Here is a 17,590-nt window from a genome sequence, read left to right as displayed (position 1 = left end):
GGGCACGCGCCCCCCCCACCTGCCGCAGCCCCCGCGAGGCGCCGCTACCCGCGTGCCGCCTGCACGAGGGGGCACGCGCCCCGCCGCCCCTCCGCGCCCGAGCTCCGGGGGCTCCCGCCGGCCCCGCTCCCCGCGGCGCGGCGGGCTCCGACGGCTGCGGCCGAGCCGCTCGGCTCCGCTGGGGCGCTGCAGCTCCCCGCCAGCACTGACATCTGCTGCAGCTATTCACGCCCTACGGGTGGTACAGCGCTCTGTCAGGACCAGTGAGCAGCCTTTGGAATCTAGTAACGGGATTACCATTTGAGATTACCGCCAGCTACTCGGGAAACGCTCTGCTGGTGCTTGTGGCCGGGCCCCACCGGGTGCACCCGCGGCACTGGCAGCCCAGCGCACACCGTCCTCCCACAGGGACTGAGCACCCGCACGGAGTTTTCAGTGCTCACACTACCCAACCCTCGGGCAATAGTAAGATCCTCCCTCTCTCAGCATACTCCATCCCATCGCCACCAGTATAAGGCACTGGGCAAACACAAACAAGAATAGGAAAAATGAATTTGCATCAGCAAGGACCTCACAGAACCCGAGCAAAGAAAAGCTCCACTGTTTTAAGCGAGGTTTCATTACACACAGACAGAACAGGAAGGTGCTTGGTGTTCATTAAGAGGAATTTCCACATTCAGAACGCGTGCAGGTACTCCAAGTCCACAGTGCCTTTGTAAGAGGCACTGCAATAACACACAGCGTTAGGTGCAAGATGTAGGCCACGTTTTCCAGGTCGGCAGCAAGCGCAGATGCCGCTCAAGCACCTGAAAGCAACATACAACGCCCTACCGCAGAGTCACACGCAAGCGTTGGGTTATTTCCTTCCGAAAGAGCAGCTGCATCTCTGCCACCTCCCGGCAGCTCAGGGCCTTGTCACAGCACTGAAAGGTCAGCCTGTAGCAGAGGCTCTTCCGCCCGCTCTCTGACTGCTGGAAACTGTCGATTAACCGGATGCATACGACCGTTTCACCCGACACCTGCCTAGCAATGGTGTGAAAAGCAACTTCATCAAATTGTTGCCCATCAGGAACCCAAAAGCTGACATCATGCACGTAGGAAGGTGGATAGAGAGAAAAATTCTTGAAAAGCCTTAACTCCCCCCTAGGAAACTGACGGAGGAACCGTGCATCTGATGTCCAGAGCATTCGCCAGTCAGATATTCCACAGATCAGCATGGCCACGAGGTCAAGATTCAACGAAGCGAAGACAACAGCCAACTCACTGCTTACTAGTTCATAACGAGCCGTCCTTATAACTCCCACACAGGAGCCCTTCTCACAGGAGCCTGAGGTTTCTATCTCCATATAGATGAAGTACTGAATTTTACCAAGCTGAGATTCAAATGCAGCAAAGTCATTTAGCTCAGTTGCTTCAAAGCTTGTTGCTTCCTGCAGACTGATATTCAGTTTAAAGCTGGAAAGAGTCTGGTGAAGAGAATGTATGCTGGTTTTAATACTATTCACCAACATCTGCATACAGCTGCTCTCTGTACCCCTGCTAACTGCACATACAAATACCATCTCATGAAACACAGGCATGGAGTAAGGAGTGATAAGGCACTTCCTGAAAACTGGGCCAGAAAGAACATGAAGTGTCCCTGGGACAAAAGCTCCTCTTTCTATTATTGCCTGAGCATAAGGTAGAAGAGAAGGTGTAAGATAATATTGGTTTGAAATGTGGCATCCCTCTTGTACATTCACCCACCTATTCTTATCTGTGTCCCTGCAAAAATCAACATGGGAAAATAAAACTGCATTTGCCAGCCCATTAGACACTTCTTCAGTGCTTGGAGTCTCCTCTGGGCTCAGAATGATCCAAAAGATATTTGAGTGACAAACACCATTGATGTGACCTTGGTGGAACAGAGACAGGCAGTGGTCAATGTTTTGTAACGGAAAGGCTTGGCTGAGCTCTGCAGTGAGCTTGTCCTTTACTGTCCGGACTGGATGATTTGAACTTAGTTCTAGGAAACCCCTGTGAAAAATAAAAGTGAAAATTACAGACATCACTAAACAGATTTCCATGAAACACCTCCCTGTGATCATCATTTGAGTGCAGCAATTTACTCAGAACAATCTCAAATATTAAGGCGGTTCTAGTAACTACATGAACAAGCCAAGCCTTTCACCAAAGGTGATGCAATGGCTAATACATATTCAGGGCAGTGGTGTTTGTCTCTGAGTTGCAATCAAGAATTAGCTGCATTTGCTGGTAAAAAAAGGACTTAACAGTCAGCATTGCCATTTCCACTCAGCACAGGCATTACCAAACTACAGAAATGACTCAAATTATGCTATTCCTGGATAGTCTCCAAAGTACACAGCTGTCTGCCTAAGAGGTTAGCATTTTTTCTCCTAGCTAGCCCTAATATTGTGGTATTAGCAGACACCAAGTCAGCTCCTGAATTTCTTCTACAGTACAATAACACAGATTAGAGTTTTCACCTTTCTTTGTGTGCTGAAGTATACAGCAGCTTGGTCTCAACCATAAAGTTTATTTTTGTTCTGTAGACTTGTTTTTAAGTAGGCCATAATCACAAGCCAACATGAAACAGACTTGAAACAGACATGGAACAGGAAATGCTGTAAAGGGGAAAGGAGAGAAAGTGAAGCAATTCCATTTTATCTGACACCTATGCTGGTCGTTCCCAGTATGTGTTACTGCCAAACAGAAGCTAATTATAAAACTTACCTATTCATTTTATCCACAAGTACTTGTGGTACTTCAAAAGAAACTTTTCCTTTTTCCAGTTCTATCTCACAGATCATAGGTTTGAAACATGGAAGTGGTGTGCTTCGTGTGAAAATGTGGTTTAAAGCACCCTCTACACAGAAAGATTTATCTTGGCTCCTGATGACAAAAGCAGAGCAAAGTCACTGATCATTTTCTACATTTAATGTGTCACAGGTAAGCATTACACAAACTACTGTGTGTAAATAAATGAACATACTAGTGCTAGGCATTGTAAGAGCATAAATATCCACTTTCCGGTTTAGCCACATGACAGTTACCTGTAGCCTGTACACTTATATCCAGGGATAGTCTCTGCTTTAAAAGGATGAACATTACTCAAGATAAATCCAGCTCCTGCTGCCACAGCCACTATTTGCCAGCTGTTGTGCCATTCTCTCCTTGGTTGATCAGCAGGTGTCCCACCCTGTCCATTGCAAAGAGCCACATGGACTTCTCCCTCCTCTGTCAGCACTTCCACGGAACTGGAAGGAAAGCCAGGCAACAAGAAGAATCCCGCTAGCACACCCAGGAATTTTACAGTGCCAGAAAAACACCTGTAACATGGCTAGAAATCTGTATCACAGCAGTCAATTAGCACAGAAGTACTTCTGATTTACCCACCTATGGAAAAAGTGGGCAAGAAGCTCTCTATTCTTCACCACCCCAGACTTTCTCCCACAGTGAGGGAAGTTGAAATAAATACAGTCAAATTCTCTTTTTCCTGGTAAAAAATAGTCCTTCAGCTTGGTGCAGTCCACAGAAAACACAACTTCAGCTCCTTCAAAAGTAAACGAAAAACAAGATTCTGATGTTTATCATTACAGAAAATCTTAAAGAAAGACAGCAATTAAAGTCCTCTAGTTCATTTTTAAGCATATCAGAACAGCAGCTGCCAGGCGCCTTCCCACTCCTGCGCATTAGGAAAACCAGAAAGCCTAGGCTCCCCTTGCGCTCTTGCAGAGACGTCTGCTAACTGGCTACTTCTTTCCGTACTATTCAGCCAGAGCAGACTTCCGGGTAGCCGAACTAGCCTCTTGCGCAGTTCCACTTCCTGGTGGCAGTAGCGGGCTCCCGAGCGGCGCAGGGCTATGAAGCGGCCGGACGGCTCCCGCAGAGGCACGGCAGCGTTCAGGAAGGCACGCCGCTCCAGGGCCTCGCTGCGAGCGTGACGAGGAGAACCCTTACGGCTAACGGCCGAGCACCAGCCACGCCGCTTCTCGCCCGGTCCTGGCTTGCTACGCCGCTTCGCCCGAGGGCCCCTCCCCCCCGCCACCTTCCCTCCTCCCTCCTACCCGGCCGGCCGAGCTCCGCCGGCGCCGACCCACCTCTCTCCCGCAGCCGCCGGATGCTCTCCGCGGCTCGCCCCCGCCCGGACACCTCCTCTTCGCTCTCGTAGCAGGTGGCCACTACGTGGGTCCCCGCGGCCTCGCACAGGGAGGCCGCGAAGGAGAAGTTGCCCTCCCCGAGCAGCAGGACGCGCCGGGCCGCCTCCATGTCCGCAGCCAGCCCGGAGGCCGGCGCTCGCGGGCCGCCGGCGCTCGCTCATGACGTTGCCGCCGGCCAGCTGCCGCCGGTGGGCGCATCGCCCGTCGGTGGCGTCGGGCCGCGCCGGCCCGGCCCCGGCCGTCGGGCGGCGAGCTGCGCGCTACCGCGGCCCCGGGCCTCCGCGCCTCCGCGGACCCGCTGCGGAAGCGGCTTCTCCCCTCGGGCGCGGCCTGGGGCCCTGCGGGCCGTTCCCGGCGCTTTGTCGGCAGCCGCTCCCTGTCACGGGCTCTCTGCGCGGGGCCCAGATTGCTGCCGGCGCCCCTGCCGAGTCCGGGAGCTGTAACCGGCCGGCCGCTGCGGTCCCAGGACTGCAAGTTATGGCTTGAGAGAGAATAGCGATGCTTTACTGTCACCTGTTCTATTTGTGTGCCCTCAGCTGCTGCACAGGGCAAGGACAGTGTTTCAGGAGTCCCATGGGTAGTGACAGTGGAAGTCTTAAATCTGGCAAAGGCAAGCACTGACAGAGACCTACCGCCTGCGGTTTAGGAGATCTGGTCCTGGTTCAGGCATTAGGTCCCAGTGGCCTTGGGTGAATCCCTTCGTCTATTTCAAAGCATGGGTAAATTACACTGAGAGGTATTCAGTAAGATGAAGCTAAGAAACACAGTATCACAGTTTAGGAAAATAAGTACTTACCATACCCTCCCCCCCCCAAAAAAAAAAAAAGAAAAAAAAAGAAAAGAAAAAGGAAAGCTTTTTGACATCAAGAAGGAATGCAGTTCTCTGATGCCCTCTCTCACAGGTGGAAGTATAGGAGGTCCCTCTGCAGTGACCAGTGGACGTTCCATGTCATGTTACCTGCTGTTGAGATCCAAGCTGATCCAGGGAGTCGCTGATTTCTATTGCCAGATGATGTGCAAGATCTGCTCGTACAACTCCCTCCATGGCTTCTTAATGTATGCTCTTGGGCATGGCGAACTGTGAATGGACTGGGACAGCACTTCTAAACTTTCCCAGTATGGCTGGAGGTGCACTAACCAGTGAAAATGATTAGCCAGCAAAAACCCTTATGGGCAACTGGACTGAAGAGCGATACAATATCCAAAGAATTGTGCAGCCCAAGACACTTCCTTTCCAGGTATGTCATTGTGCTTTTCCTTATTGTGGATATAGCAAATCTCAGCTGAGATGATCACTGGTCACTTAATTTGTCATGCACACAGGGCATTATCCTTTCCATCCCCAGCTACGAATACGTCAGAGGTAAGCCTCCCATGAGTAGCTTCCCTTTCTGCAGCCATGCTCCTAGTCTTTTCTGCTGTTTTTTAAAAAGCCAGAAAGGCACAGTCAGCACCCCTTTCTCTGATGAGTGCTCTACAACAGTCCCACTACAGGCGTAAAGATGTGAGGAATGCATTTTTGCTTAAAATGAGTCTTACTCCTTGTAACTGTGGCCCCAGTCCAGCTCTCTTTCCTTTGCTGCTCAGATGGTGAATCAAAACTCATCACCAAAGGTTTGTGATCTTAGGTTACACTGATTTGAAAGTAGTATTGCAATTGCAGATATTTTGGTATTCCTGTAAGACATAAAATGTTAAAATTTTTTACTTATATTCGGCCATGCTAAATGTGAGGTTTTGCTTTTCAGGATACTCACTGCTTTGAAGAAACATACTCTTCAGATTACAATAAGGGAAAGCATCAGAGAGAAAAGTACATGCACAGAACTGAAAAGTAGTCTGGTGGATCTGTACTGTAGCTAAAGAGGAGCTTCTGAATGACATATGTGCTTAGAGATGACAGAATTGTTTTCTCATTGTTGAGTTGTGCTCCTGTGCCATCACAGAACAGGTATTTCGAGTCATACAGAGAGAGTATTTGCATTTGAAGTGTTCTTGTCTAGCTAACCTCATCACTCAAAATTCCCATTTCTTGCTCTGGAGTTTGAGCCTAACAAAACCCTGCTCTACAGAAAAGATCTCCCTCAGTTGCACTTTCTGGATATATTCTTACTATTTTTCACTTACTCCTTCAAGGGTTTTTGTGTTTATTCTTTTTGTATTTGAACAAGAGCATCATCAGTTTCTGGGCCACCACCCTCAGGTGGAACCTCCTTCATTCAACCCAACTGCTCAGTCCTGGTACACGATAGACTACAGGCCTCTGTATGGCAACATTTTCTTTGCTTGTGCCCGACACTCAAAGAAGGAACAAGAAGAATGCAGGAGAAGCAACAGAGATGGAGAGAATCTCCAGACTGTGTCTTCAGAAAAACGGGAGGCCTGTCTGCCAGCTGTGCTGCAAGGATATCCTTCAAGCAAGAAGACCGGTCACATTAAAGCCAAATGTAGCATCATGTGAAAAATGTTCTTCCTGCTTTCCCAACCAACAGGTATTGTTTGTAACCTATGTGTGTTTCTGTTGTTCATTCTGTGTGCAGAGATGACTGCAAGTCACCAGTCACCCTGTGCCATGTCAGTCAAACTCAACAAACACCCTAACTGGAAGAGTTTGTTAGAACCAGCTAGTAGGAAACACTAGACCTTGGCAATTAGGTGGGATTTGGTGTATTTGACAGTGACCTCACATCACTGAATGCTTATTTTGTTTTTCTCACTTAAAGCCACGGAAGAAGTATGCCCTCTCCGTTCATCTGAGATTTAAACCAATCTCTGCTAATATAACTGATTCTCATGATCTGTGCAACACATCTATGACCTTCTGTCCTTTTGGAGATGAATTTTAGAAATTGAATTCCAGTAGTACAGACTTTCCTCTATGCCCATATCCCTTTGAAGGAATATCATCTGTGCTAAGCAGATGATGACACCTGAGAAGGACTTAGTAATGTTTTGTACCACTCAACAATGTTAGCATAAATCAGATTAATACTGTAGACGTCAGATCCTGTTCATTGTTTGAAGGGCACTGACGACATAGTTTCAAAGTGATGTGATTTGCACCATGACAGCAGGATGTTTTTCTCCTCTGTGGATACATCTGTGTTTATTGCAGCTATGCAGTTTTCATCTGCAGCTCATCTGAATTGGTTGCAGTGCTTGGATGCTTCTCCATAATGAGTCATTCTAGAGGTTTAAGATACTGTTGTCTTCCATTCAGTCGTTATCTAATACTCACACTTCAAATGGGTTTCAATTGTCATGAAATTGTTTTACCAGTCTAATCTCCACTGGAGAAACTTTTCTGTTGCTTGTGAAACACTCTGAAATCCTCTGGCAACACTGAGGGAAAAGCCTCATGCAATTAGATGTTTGCAAAACATTAGAGTGCACAAAGTGAAATTAGCAAAGTGTTTCTGAACACCAAGACAAGCTCTCCTGGATGCACCTGCCACTCAAGCAGTAAGCAAGAATGATGCCAGGTATGCTTCCCTGCACAGCAAGCTTAGACAGCTTTCTTGACCCAACTCTTCCCTTGTCCTCTGTGCTCAAAACAAAAAAATACAGACTGCTTATTCATGTTTTATTTGTTAGTAAACTTACTCAGCATAAATAATAAGAGTAGCCATTCAGTATAGCTAGCATCTGATAAAAAGTGCTCTTGAATGGCCCCCCGGGGTGACTTTAAATAGAAGCCTACTTTCTTTGGGTTCCTGCAATAGCAGGCTTCTCTTCACGGGTGATAGGGATAGTGCGCTCAGGGACATCACTTTGTTTCCTCGGTGCGCTCACAGTCAGGACACCATCCAGAGAGAGTGATGAGGTTATGGTCAGAGGGTCCACATCATCTGGAATCCTGTATTTCCTGTTGAACTCCCTGGCAATAAAGCCATGCTCATCCTTCAAAAGGAGAAGAGAAGGAACAACCCTGATTAGAAATGTTCACTCAGTTCCACCTAAACCATGGGTCCTTTTCATAAAGTCAGAGATCAGGAAACTCCAGCTCTCAAAGGAAAACTTTTCAGAAAGTTAAAAGAGTTTTTATTATGAGATGCCCTTTTTAAAGAGCCAAGACTGGCCGAAGTGAGACACTGCCCTGCCTAGGCTGCAGTGCCTGCAGGTACTCTGTTTGCAGGAGGAGGCATTATGTTCCAGCTGTTGACTGGCTTCATTGCACAGGGGTGTGCTGTCTTTCCTAAGATGCAGCAGCTAGACCTACAGGCAGTGCCAGCCATGCCTGTTCTGAGGGTCTCCAGAGCTCTAGTAATACACAGCTTTCTAGTGAGCTGATCTCCGCTATAGTGCTTGATGATTTTCTTAGCCAAAAAAATTTGCGGAAGCTATGTCAGGATTAAAGGCTTCCACCAGCTACAAGTAATGCTGTATTTCCTGATTGACAGAGCTGTGCTCCGAGAAGCTCCTAGAGCTGATAATTCCAGTGACATAGCTACTTCAGCATGTGTATTCATTTCCTTCTGGCAAGGAGGCAGGGGTGAAGGGCGGGAGGGCGATGGGGACTGGCAAACCCTGTTACATACAGCTTTGGACGTGGCTTTTGACTTCTGCCTGCTCAGTTGCCACACAGGGCTCCAGAGCCAGTAATCAGTGGGATGACTGACAGCAGAACACAATCTTTAAGGATTACAAACTGATAGATGGGCCATTTTTAGGAAGAGGTAGCCTCATGGTAGCGGAACAGGGCAATGCATTGATTCATTATGTGGTTTAATTATTACAGTGTGTTGTTAGCTTATTGAATGCCTCCCTGCATTCCTGGCCTCTTCGAAGAAAGAGGGAGGCCCAGAAATGCCCATTTAAAAGATGATTTTCCAGTTCAGTTCACAATTCATGTAAAATCAGCAGTAAATGTCCACCCTGTTGCTGCCCAGGCTGGGATCAGCTGGGGGGCTTGCACAGAGCATCTTCCATTAGGATTGATTGATAAAAATCGTTAGAAATATTTGAGATGAGCACAGGAGAGGGTTGTTTTGCAGTCTCCTTGTTTAACCGTAAATGAGGAAGTTCACAGTGACTCGATCAGTGGCACAGTTCAAGTAGAAGTACCTGGCGCTCCTCGTGTTTCCCGTGAATTTCTATCATGTCCCCAAGCACCTTCACTTTTAGTTCCTCAGGGGAGAAATGCTTCACATCAAGATTTACAGAGAATTTGTCCTTCTCCAGTCGCATCTGCAAAACAAGAGTGGGACTTCAGAAAAGAGCAGGTGAGGGTTTCCGCTTAAAAAGGCTCTCACGGTATAGCAGTTCAAGACTCAAGCTGGTATCTACACATGCACTGTCTGACCTTCATGTGATCCTGGCATTCTGATCTTGGTGGCTTGTCTCTTGCTGGCCTGTCCCTTGCTAACCTGTTACATTAATGCCCATCACTACAGTATCTAAAATGTGAATGCTTTATCTTGATCGTATTGGCTAAATGTTTTCCTTGGGAGTGAGGAAGAGATTCTCTTAATATGAATTTGTTAAAACGGACTCTTTAGTTGCCATGTAGGTTTCGCATCCAATTCTTTTTACAGAATGTCTGGAGGTTTCCAGTTTCTATGACTGGATTTTGCAAAGACTTTCAAGGAAAAGAAACCCTGACTGTGCAGCTGACTGCAGCTCATCTGCAGGCTTGCAGGCTTTCCCCTGCATCGTCACGCTTTAGTAACTAGAATAAGGTCACTGGCATGCAGTATTGCCCCACTGCTCACCTCTGTTATCTGAGCAGCAGGACTTTTGCCGAAACTCTGAGTCACCTGCTGCTCTAATCTCACCTCCTTCCCTTCCATTTTGCTCTTTATCACCTCTAATAAACACCGCTTTTTGCTTCTTCCTGGTTGAATTTGCATTTTCTGCCTGTCTTGGACACATTTATGGGACTTTGTTATGAGCTGGCTGTCTCTGCCTTCCTGCTGCATTCGTGGTCAGGGAGCATGTGAGCCTCCTGGAGCTCTGCTCTGGGATACAGAGGCAGCCTCTGTGCCAGCTCTAGGCTTACTGGTTTCCACAGTTTGACCTGAGAGTCATAAGTGCTTCCTCCTCCTTCTAGATTATTTATGAAGATTTCTCCACGGAGATGGTCAGACGTTGTTACCTGTGGTGCTTATTATAGCTGCTTCAGTGGACAGCCAAACCCAGGACACTAAATCAAGGGAAACATTATGCAACGATTAAAAAAATGCTTTCATTCCTTTGCCTTAGAATAGCTCTACAAGTTACTTGTAAATAAGACAGTTGACTTGCAGAACAGGCAAGGTTATTTGAACTGCGTGCCTCCTGGCTGAGCCCCTGCAGCAAGCAGACGGCTACTTCGTGATCCTTTGGGTCCTGTATCTTACTTAAAATGCTGCTCTTCTCAGCAGTGATTCTTTAAAATGGGCCCCTTTTTCCTCAGCAACCATGAGCTCCCACACTGCCTGATATGCGTATCACACTACCCCTGCCTACTACCCCTGTGCTGTTTGCTGCTCACGAGGCAGTGGGATTGAAAATTTTGTGCGGCATGCAGGGAAATTAGGCTTCCTCCTTTCTTGCGTCAGCTTATAGCGTCATTTGCTGCAAGCATTCAGCTCAGTTTGCTCTGTTCCCGACACTATGGCAACACTTGCTCTCAGTCAAAACGATTAACAGAGCATGCAGAGGTTCTTGCCTAATGCAGAGGAGCAGAGGCACAAACATAGCTTGCTTTTCCCCAGCCTTTTCCTAACAACCATCTACAAGCAGCTCCCAAGCTCTCAGCTCTCGTGGGTCTCCAGCTCCAGACCTATCAGGATACGCACACAGCAATAACAAAGAGCATTAAGAAGGGAAGATTACCTCAGAGAGTCCTGCCTCTAGCCAACTGGGCATCCGAAGAATGGGGGATCTCATCAGGAAGGGACTGAGGCTGGGGGAAGCAGGGAGCAGCTCTGACTCCTGCAGGTGCTCTCCGAAAATCTGGTCAAAGATACGACTTGGTGCCAACCAAGATAACAGGGGTCTGCGGATCAGGGGGTTATGAATGGTGATATCCATTGGAGAGTGCTGGAGGAGCCTGGCAGACAACTGTGCTGCAGTGTTGTGCTCGGAGTGCGGGACAGCTTTATACCCATGCAGCTGGCCTGGCCTTCCCTCCCCCAGCCCCCCCCCAACCACCCCCCCGAGGCCACTTGAACAGTGGTGTCAGGGATTTTATTGTCCCGGTCCTGGGCTGGTCCCTTCAGCAGTGCCCAGTAGCTGTCTGGGGGATTTGAACACTCCACTGAGGAGGAGGGGGAAGGGGAGAAGAAGAAAAGGAGCCTAATGGAGCAGCAAGAAGCCAAACTGCCCAGCCGCCCACCCCACTCACCACGTGCTGTTTATCTGCAGAGTCCCAGGCAGGCTTGGCGGATGTTCACAGCTGCTTTGGATGCCAGCAGGATCAATGCAGCTCCTATCTTTGGCTCACAGGGAAAATGACAAGGGGCCATTGTTCCCACTGCCAGCACTGAGACTTCAGCTCCCCACATCACCCACCAGTTTAGGAAGATCTCTGCCCCTTCTTCAGGCAAAGGAAGCCACAGGCCTGCTCTAGTCAGAGGGCAGGAAAGATCCCAGGAGGTCTTTGCTGAGATACTTCTGGCAGAGTGGTTCTCGGCAGCCCAGTAAGCCCCGCTGCCTTAGTGCACACCCACTGGTGTGCGCGCAAATGAAGGATGCCTTTCTCCACAATGCTTCAGCCCAACACCTCTCGGCTTTTGCTCCCAACAGAAACCACTTTCCTGGAGAGATCAGAAGAGCCCGACACTCTGTGACCTCAGAGTACTCCGCAGGGCTGTGAGCAGTGATAAACCGGGCATGCCAATGGCCTCCATGGTGCTGCACTGCAACATGCCTTCTCAGGGATACAAGCTACCTCTGTCTGCCTGTGCCCCTGCAGAAAGCTGGTTTCCTATAATTGTGCTCCTAATGCATCTTAATTCACACATTTATTTTAATTCCTGCCTCACTTGTGAATCTAAGTCATGGGAATGGGTTCAGCCTAGCAACTGTCCTTAAAGCGAAAGAGCTAGTCTCTGCCTCTGAAAGCTTACAACTTAAATACAATTACTAGCTCCGAGGCACATCATTCTTACTGCTAGCACCACAAGTCCTTTGCAAAAGGGTCTGATTCTTTTCCTCTCAGCCTGCCTACAAGAATAGGGAGCAGGATTTGCTCTGTGTAACAGCTCAGGCCATAAATACCTTCTCCAGTTCCCCATTACATCAACAGCACTGCACCTGCTTTCGTACTGCAGGGACATGGACTCAAGGAAATCTCTGGTTTCAGGGTACAATGAGCTTAACTGGGCACTACTCTCCCTCCTGCCCCTACCTGCCCCCCTCCCCCCTCCCCTGCCCCAGTTCAATAAAGCTGGATCTACACCAGCTACAGATCCCTGGTTAACTCGTGATCTCTGGCACAAGCATTTCTCCGAGTCTCATTAAATCGTGCCAAAGCCCTGGCCAGGGAATAGTCTGGACAGCCAGCTTGCAACAGCATGATTTGGGACATGGAGGTGTCAGTAGTGGGATCTGGATCCTGTCTAGCCCTGCTTAACTACCTGCAGCATTTCAACACTCATGGAAACAAAAGGCTTGAGCCATCCGCTCAGCTTCTGGGAAAATCAAGCTCCTTTTTATAGGGCACAGGAGACACTAATTTGGGCCCTAAGCTCACTGTGGGATGATGAGTGTAGTGACTTCACATGACTTTGCACGACCTGAGCAAGCGCCAGTCAGCATTAGCTACTGCCTTGTTCCCTCGGGGTGCTTCAGGGCCAGCAGGACCAGTGTCAGGGACTCCTTGAACCTGCTTACAATAACCCTTCTTGCTCGCCCTTGCCTTTGAGAACACCACAGGCAGCAGAGCCTGGGGTCTGTCCTGCTTTCTCCTACTTCAGCCTCCCTCAGCTCACCTCTGTACCACCTTGCTGTACTTGGCTGCCCATTTGCCTCCTGCACCCCCTGCTCAAGAAGGGGATCTCAGAGGCTTGGGAGGAGGTGCGGGATTTTCCCAAGGCGTCCCTGACTGCAGGCAGTGCCTGTACTCCTTGCTGGAATGCAGTGAGAAGCTTCCCTCGTCACCCTGGCGAGGCAGCCTGGGGACTGTTCGTGTGGCTATTTTGGTCTATCTTTTATCACACACTCCTCCCTGTGGAATTCACCCAATTAAAACCTTGCAATCTGCAGCCTTCACTCTCAGAGGCAGTGAGTGCTTGGAAGGTCCCCTTCCTGGACACACTATGGCTGCACGGACTGTCCCCCATGCCTACCCCATGAGTGCGGAGTATGAGTTTGCCAACCCTAGCAAGATCTACGACCAGAACTTTGGAGAAGGTAAGAAAGGAGATGGGATCCCCTGGCACCTTTTTCTCTGGTGCAGGAGGGGTGGTGGAGTCCCCCTGGGGAAACTGAGCTCCAGAGCAGGCCATGGAAGCTGGAGCCAAGGAATTTTGAGCACAGGAACCCAGGTCAAATCAGGGAGGAATATCTAGGGAAGATCCAGGGTCTCTCTTTCCAGGACCGCTTCCTCCATCCATGCCTGCTGCCATTTCTCCTGTCTCTCCCTCACGCCCGCAGTGGTCTGGCATTCATGCATATGCTGTGCAAGCATGGAGCAAAATGCGCTGGGGGGGGGGAGGTTTTGCAGCCGGGGCTGTGGAGAAAAGCTGAGCTGGGGTGTTCAGCACAAAGCCAGGCAGTGGCTGGCGGAGGGGAAGGAATGTGGGCAGCAGCAGAACCATTCAGCACCAGCACAACAGTGTGAAAAGGCAAAAGCTCCAAGGAAAGCCCCCTGGACAATGGCATACAAAAAGCCTTTAGCTCTTCAGGGCAGTTTCTTCACCATCAGCATTTTCGGTGCCCATCCCTGGCTGTGGGCTTTGCACTGCAGAGTGACCAGTGCACCTACCAGTCCCTGCCTGTCCACCCAGCAGACATGTGGAAGCTGGATGCCAGCCCTTGGCTTGCTGGCAGTTGCCAGCTGTGTGGTGGGAGGCAGTGGCTGGCAGGCATCTGGCTCTGTGTGTGTTTTAGAGACACAAAGGTAGGAACTGCAAGAGACTCTATCCATATTAAACTGATGAGGTGGCAAAACCAAGGTGTTTGCCAGGTCTCAGCCTCGTACTGCCACCCTCCCCTATCTGCTGCCAACCATCCTTCTCCAAATTCTTCCCTTGGAACCCCACACTCCTCACTGAATCTCATTTTCAGGTGTGTCCCCATGTGAGATTTTAGCCCCTGCCCTGTATCATGGCTACTACATCAGGCCTCGGATCAATAAGCAGCTGGATCGAGGCACCTCTGAGATCAGCCTCAATGAGCACAAATTCCAGGTGTTCCTGGACGTCTGTCACTTCCTGCCGGATGAGCTCACTGTCCGCACTGTAGACAACCTGCTGGAGGTGATGGGGCAGCACCCGCAGAAGGCTGATCGCCACGGCTTCATCTCCCGAGAGTTCACCAGGACCTATATCCTCCCTCTGGATGTTGACCCCTTGCTGGTGAGAGCCTCATTGTCCCACGATGGCATCTTAAGCATTGTGGCTCCCCGAACGGGGAAAGAGATGAAGGCCAGAGTCAACGAGGTGAAGATAACCCAGCAGGAGCAGCCAGTGGGGAAAGAAGAACAGTCTGAGGAAGGAGAAGGGAAGGAAGAGTTCTAAAGACCTCAGATCTGGGCTTGCATGGAAAAGAGCGGGCGGGACGGGGATGGGGAATCCACGGTGCTAGACACCTATTTCTCACTATCAGTGTTTAGCAGGGCTGTGAGGCAACCTTATATATGTCAGACTTCTGCTGCCTAAGGCTGGTGGATGGAAAATGGGACTTGGGACTGAAAAAAAGAAGTGGACTGAAGTGTTAGTGTGAGGGACTGTAATGCAAGTTTTCTCCTAGGGCAAGTTCTCACTGAGCACCATGCAAGGTGCTCTTCTCTTACCCAAAATGGCAGGGGTCACTCTTACCCTAAACTGTGAGACGGTGTCACAGTGGACTGTTAAACAGCTGCTGTGCTCTGGCCCGGAAGGGAAGAGGGAAGAGATGATCCCAGTGCCTTGCTTGTGAGCTGGTGGCTGCCTTTTGTGGAGATGGAAGGTGCTTGTTGGTTTGTAAAAGTGCCTACAGCTCTCCAGAGGAAAGAGGAATAAATCTGGCTCTGATCTGCTCTTGTTTGCCTTGGATTCATGTTGGTTCTGGCCAAGATACTTTGCAGCAGGAAGGATGGACAGTGCCTTAGCTGTTACAGATGTGGGGAGCAGAGCAGCAGAGAGTTCACACTGAGCTCATCTGTGGAAATGGCATCAGTGGGGATTTCAAGGGACTCTGTCCATGGGGCAGCCAGGGGGACCTCTGTGGTTGGCCCTCCTGACTCAGGTGCAGTTGGAGTTCCTTGCTGTTGTGGGGAGCAGTAGCCCTAAGGAGAAAAGATGTAGAGTGATGGGCTCTTGGAGGGTCACTGTGCATTTACAGACCTGCAGCTGGAGTTAGCCCAAGTAAACAAATGCCAAGCCGTGGTCTCTGCTTGCTTCAGCCCTCTAGTTTGTGGGACGAAAGGCTTGTTCACATACAGATCTTTTAAACCCTTGTGAAGGGAGTGAGCCCCAAAATGCTGAAGGGAAAGGCTCTGCTCAGATCCCAAGTGCCTTGCTGCCATCCCAGCATTCTGTAGAGTCACAGAGGGGATGAATTTGGCCCCTTTTGCAGACACTGTGATGCTACCGGCTACATGAGAAATGTCTCCTTAGTCTTGTGATGTTGGGCAAGGGATCATGTGTGTTGCTGTCGGTGGCAGCTGCTATCTCGGATGGCCGCGAGGGCTCAGCAGGTGCCAGCTGCAATCCTTGTCTTGTCAGAGCCAATTCAAGCAGCCAAAATGCTGTGTCACTGGCCAAATAAGGGGGTCCCTGGCATGCCTCAGTGCAGCCCTCCCACAGAGGAGAGAGGAGGTTCCAAAGTCCCTGTGGACAGAGCATCTCCCTCTGCCTGCTGGGGAGTGAGCTGCAGGATTCTGCACTCTGCCTCCATGAATACATAGGGCCAGAAATGCCCTGATCAGGAGTCTATCCCATGCAGCATACATCCTGGGTTGCTGAAATGCCAGTATAAGGCTGCTCTTTCACCCTTGCCAGGCAAAGTGGGATGCAGATCAGAGTGTACCAGCGTGCAGTTATTTTCTACTCCTCAGGGCCCCTGCCAGGAATGAGGATCAGAGTCAGATTAAAAGCAGCCCTGCCTGCCAGCCTCATGAGAGCAAGCAGGAGGATGGCTAAGCCTCCATCCCCCCCTGGTGCAGATCAGATACCCACACTCACAGTCTGTACTACTGAGGGATGCCCTTACTCATGCAATAGGAGCAGATAGGCTGCTGCCTGTAAGTATTTCAGACACTATCAAAATAAAAATCACCTTTACAACAGGCTTTGTCTAAGTCATTAATAATAATTTCAGAGATAATCCTGAGCTAGTGATTTGCAGTCATCTGAAGCAGCTGCTTGTAAGGTTAGCAACAGCCCGGTCCTTAACTGCTTGCCTGCCGATGAGCCTCTCTGCTCCTCAGTACATGCTGCACCAGCCTCATGCACTGCACCAGATACATACTGCATGTCATTTGCAGCAGCACCCACCGAAGTCCCAAGTCCCAGGAAGGCTGAGCTCCCAAGCCCATACCCCTGTGGTGAGGGCAGAGGTCTGTGTCTGTGTGCAGGATCAGGCATGGCCATAATTTACTTAGTCCCCTGCCATAAAAAGGATTCCTCAGACTCACAGCCAGTTCAGAGCAGCAGCCTATAAAAGGCTTTTTTTTTGTCTCTGATCTGGCATCTTCTGTACTGGTAAGAAGGATCGATGGTCCCCTCACTCACTGCAGGCCTCCTGTCACTAGGATAAACATCTTCACTGGATTGGGGATAGGGAGGGTGGCCAACGCATGACCTGCATGCTGGGTGAAGGGTGGCTGGCTGAAGGAGTGCACATACACACACAATGCAGACATGGCACACGCTAAAGCATGAGATGCCATCTGGCCCTGCTCTGGCTCTGCAACACATGGGCTGTGGGCGGCTGGGGCCAAACTCTTTTCAGTGGTGCCCAGCGACAGGACAAGAGGCAACAGGCACAAATTGAAGCATAGGAAGTTCCGTCTGAACATGAGGAAGAACATCTTCACTCTGAGGGTGACGGAGCACTGAACAGGTTGCCCAGGGAGGTTGTGGAGTCTCCCTCTCTGGAGATATTCAAGACCCACCTGGACAAGGTCGTGTGCAGCCTGCTGTAGGTGACCCTGCTTCAGCAGGGGGGTTGGACGAGATGACCCACAGAGGTCCCTTCCAACCCTGAACATTCTGTGATTCTGTGAACTGCTGGGGACTGAAAACAGTGTGTGGCCAGGGCTGGGGCTGCACAGGGAGCAGATTCTAAGACAAAAGTGCCCA

At 49.8% G+C, this 17,590-nt stretch overlaps 4 protein-coding genes across 5 annotated transcripts; 2 read left to right on the top strand and 2 right to left on the bottom strand.

The window, feature by feature from the left end:
* Positions 1 to 540: 540 nt before the first annotated feature.
* FDXACB1 (ferredoxin-fold anticodon binding domain containing 1) lies at positions 541 to 4,321 on the bottom strand. The gene is given in 6 exon segments (XM_075442360.1): positions 541 to 2,016; positions 2,734 to 2,892; positions 3,054 to 3,257; positions 3,397 to 3,553; positions 4,101 to 4,278; positions 4,280 to 4,321. Coding segments are annotated over 6 exon segments (1,929 nt in total). The 3' UTR covers positions 541 to 827.
* A 169-nt stretch (positions 4,322 to 4,490) lies between these two features.
* CFAP68 (cilia and flagella associated protein 68) lies at positions 4,491 to 7,678 on the top strand. Its single transcript, XM_075442421.1, is given in 5 exon segments — positions 4,491 to 5,295; positions 5,297 to 5,398; positions 5,909 to 5,994; positions 6,060 to 6,441; positions 6,444 to 7,678. Coding segments are annotated over 5 exon segments (1,113 nt in total). The 5' UTR covers positions 4,491 to 4,908; the 3' UTR covers positions 6,600 to 7,678.
* Positions 7,572 to 12,061, bottom strand: CRYAB (crystallin alpha B). 2 transcript variants are annotated; one of them, XM_075442362.1, is made up of 4 exons: positions 11,488 to 12,061; positions 10,977 to 11,096; positions 9,225 to 9,347; positions 7,572 to 8,060 (listed from the first exon to the last, which is right to left on the bottom strand). In XM_075442362.1, the coding sequence occupies exons 2-4, from the start codon at positions 11,028 to 11,030 to the stop codon at positions 7,857 to 7,859; spliced, it is 381 nt and encodes a 126-aa protein (XP_075298477.1). In that variant the 5' UTR covers positions 11,031 to 11,096; positions 11,488 to 12,061; the 3' UTR covers positions 7,572 to 7,856. The 2 variants fall into 2 exon arrangements, with proteins under 2 accessions (XP_075298477.1, XP_009942939.2); XM_009944637.2 differs by lacking the exon at positions 11,488 to 12,061 and having other exon boundaries at positions 10,977 to 11,244.
* Positions 12,062 to 13,342: 1,281 nt separating this feature from the next.
* HSPB2 (heat shock protein family B (small) member 2) lies at positions 13,343 to 16,575 on the top strand. The gene is made up of 2 exons (XM_009944647.2): positions 13,343 to 13,496; positions 14,373 to 16,575. Exons 1-2 carry the CDS (start codon positions 13,403 to 13,405, stop codon positions 14,822 to 14,824), a joined length of 546 nt encoding a protein of 181 aa, XP_009942949.1. The 5' UTR covers positions 13,343 to 13,402; the 3' UTR covers positions 14,825 to 16,575.
* The last annotated feature ends 1,015 nt before the right edge of the window (positions 16,576 to 17,590 follow it).

The sequence above is a fragment of the Opisthocomus hoazin genome, chromosome 24 (assembly GCF_030867145.1).
Source record: "Opisthocomus hoazin isolate bOpiHoa1 chromosome 24, bOpiHoa1.hap1, whole genome shotgun sequence".
In the NCBI taxonomy this organism is placed as follows: domain Eukaryota; kingdom Metazoa; phylum Chordata; class Aves; order Opisthocomiformes; family Opisthocomidae; genus Opisthocomus; species Opisthocomus hoazin.
Note: the sequence above shows the minus strand (reverse complement) of the source record. Positions and strands in the feature narration are given on the sequence as shown.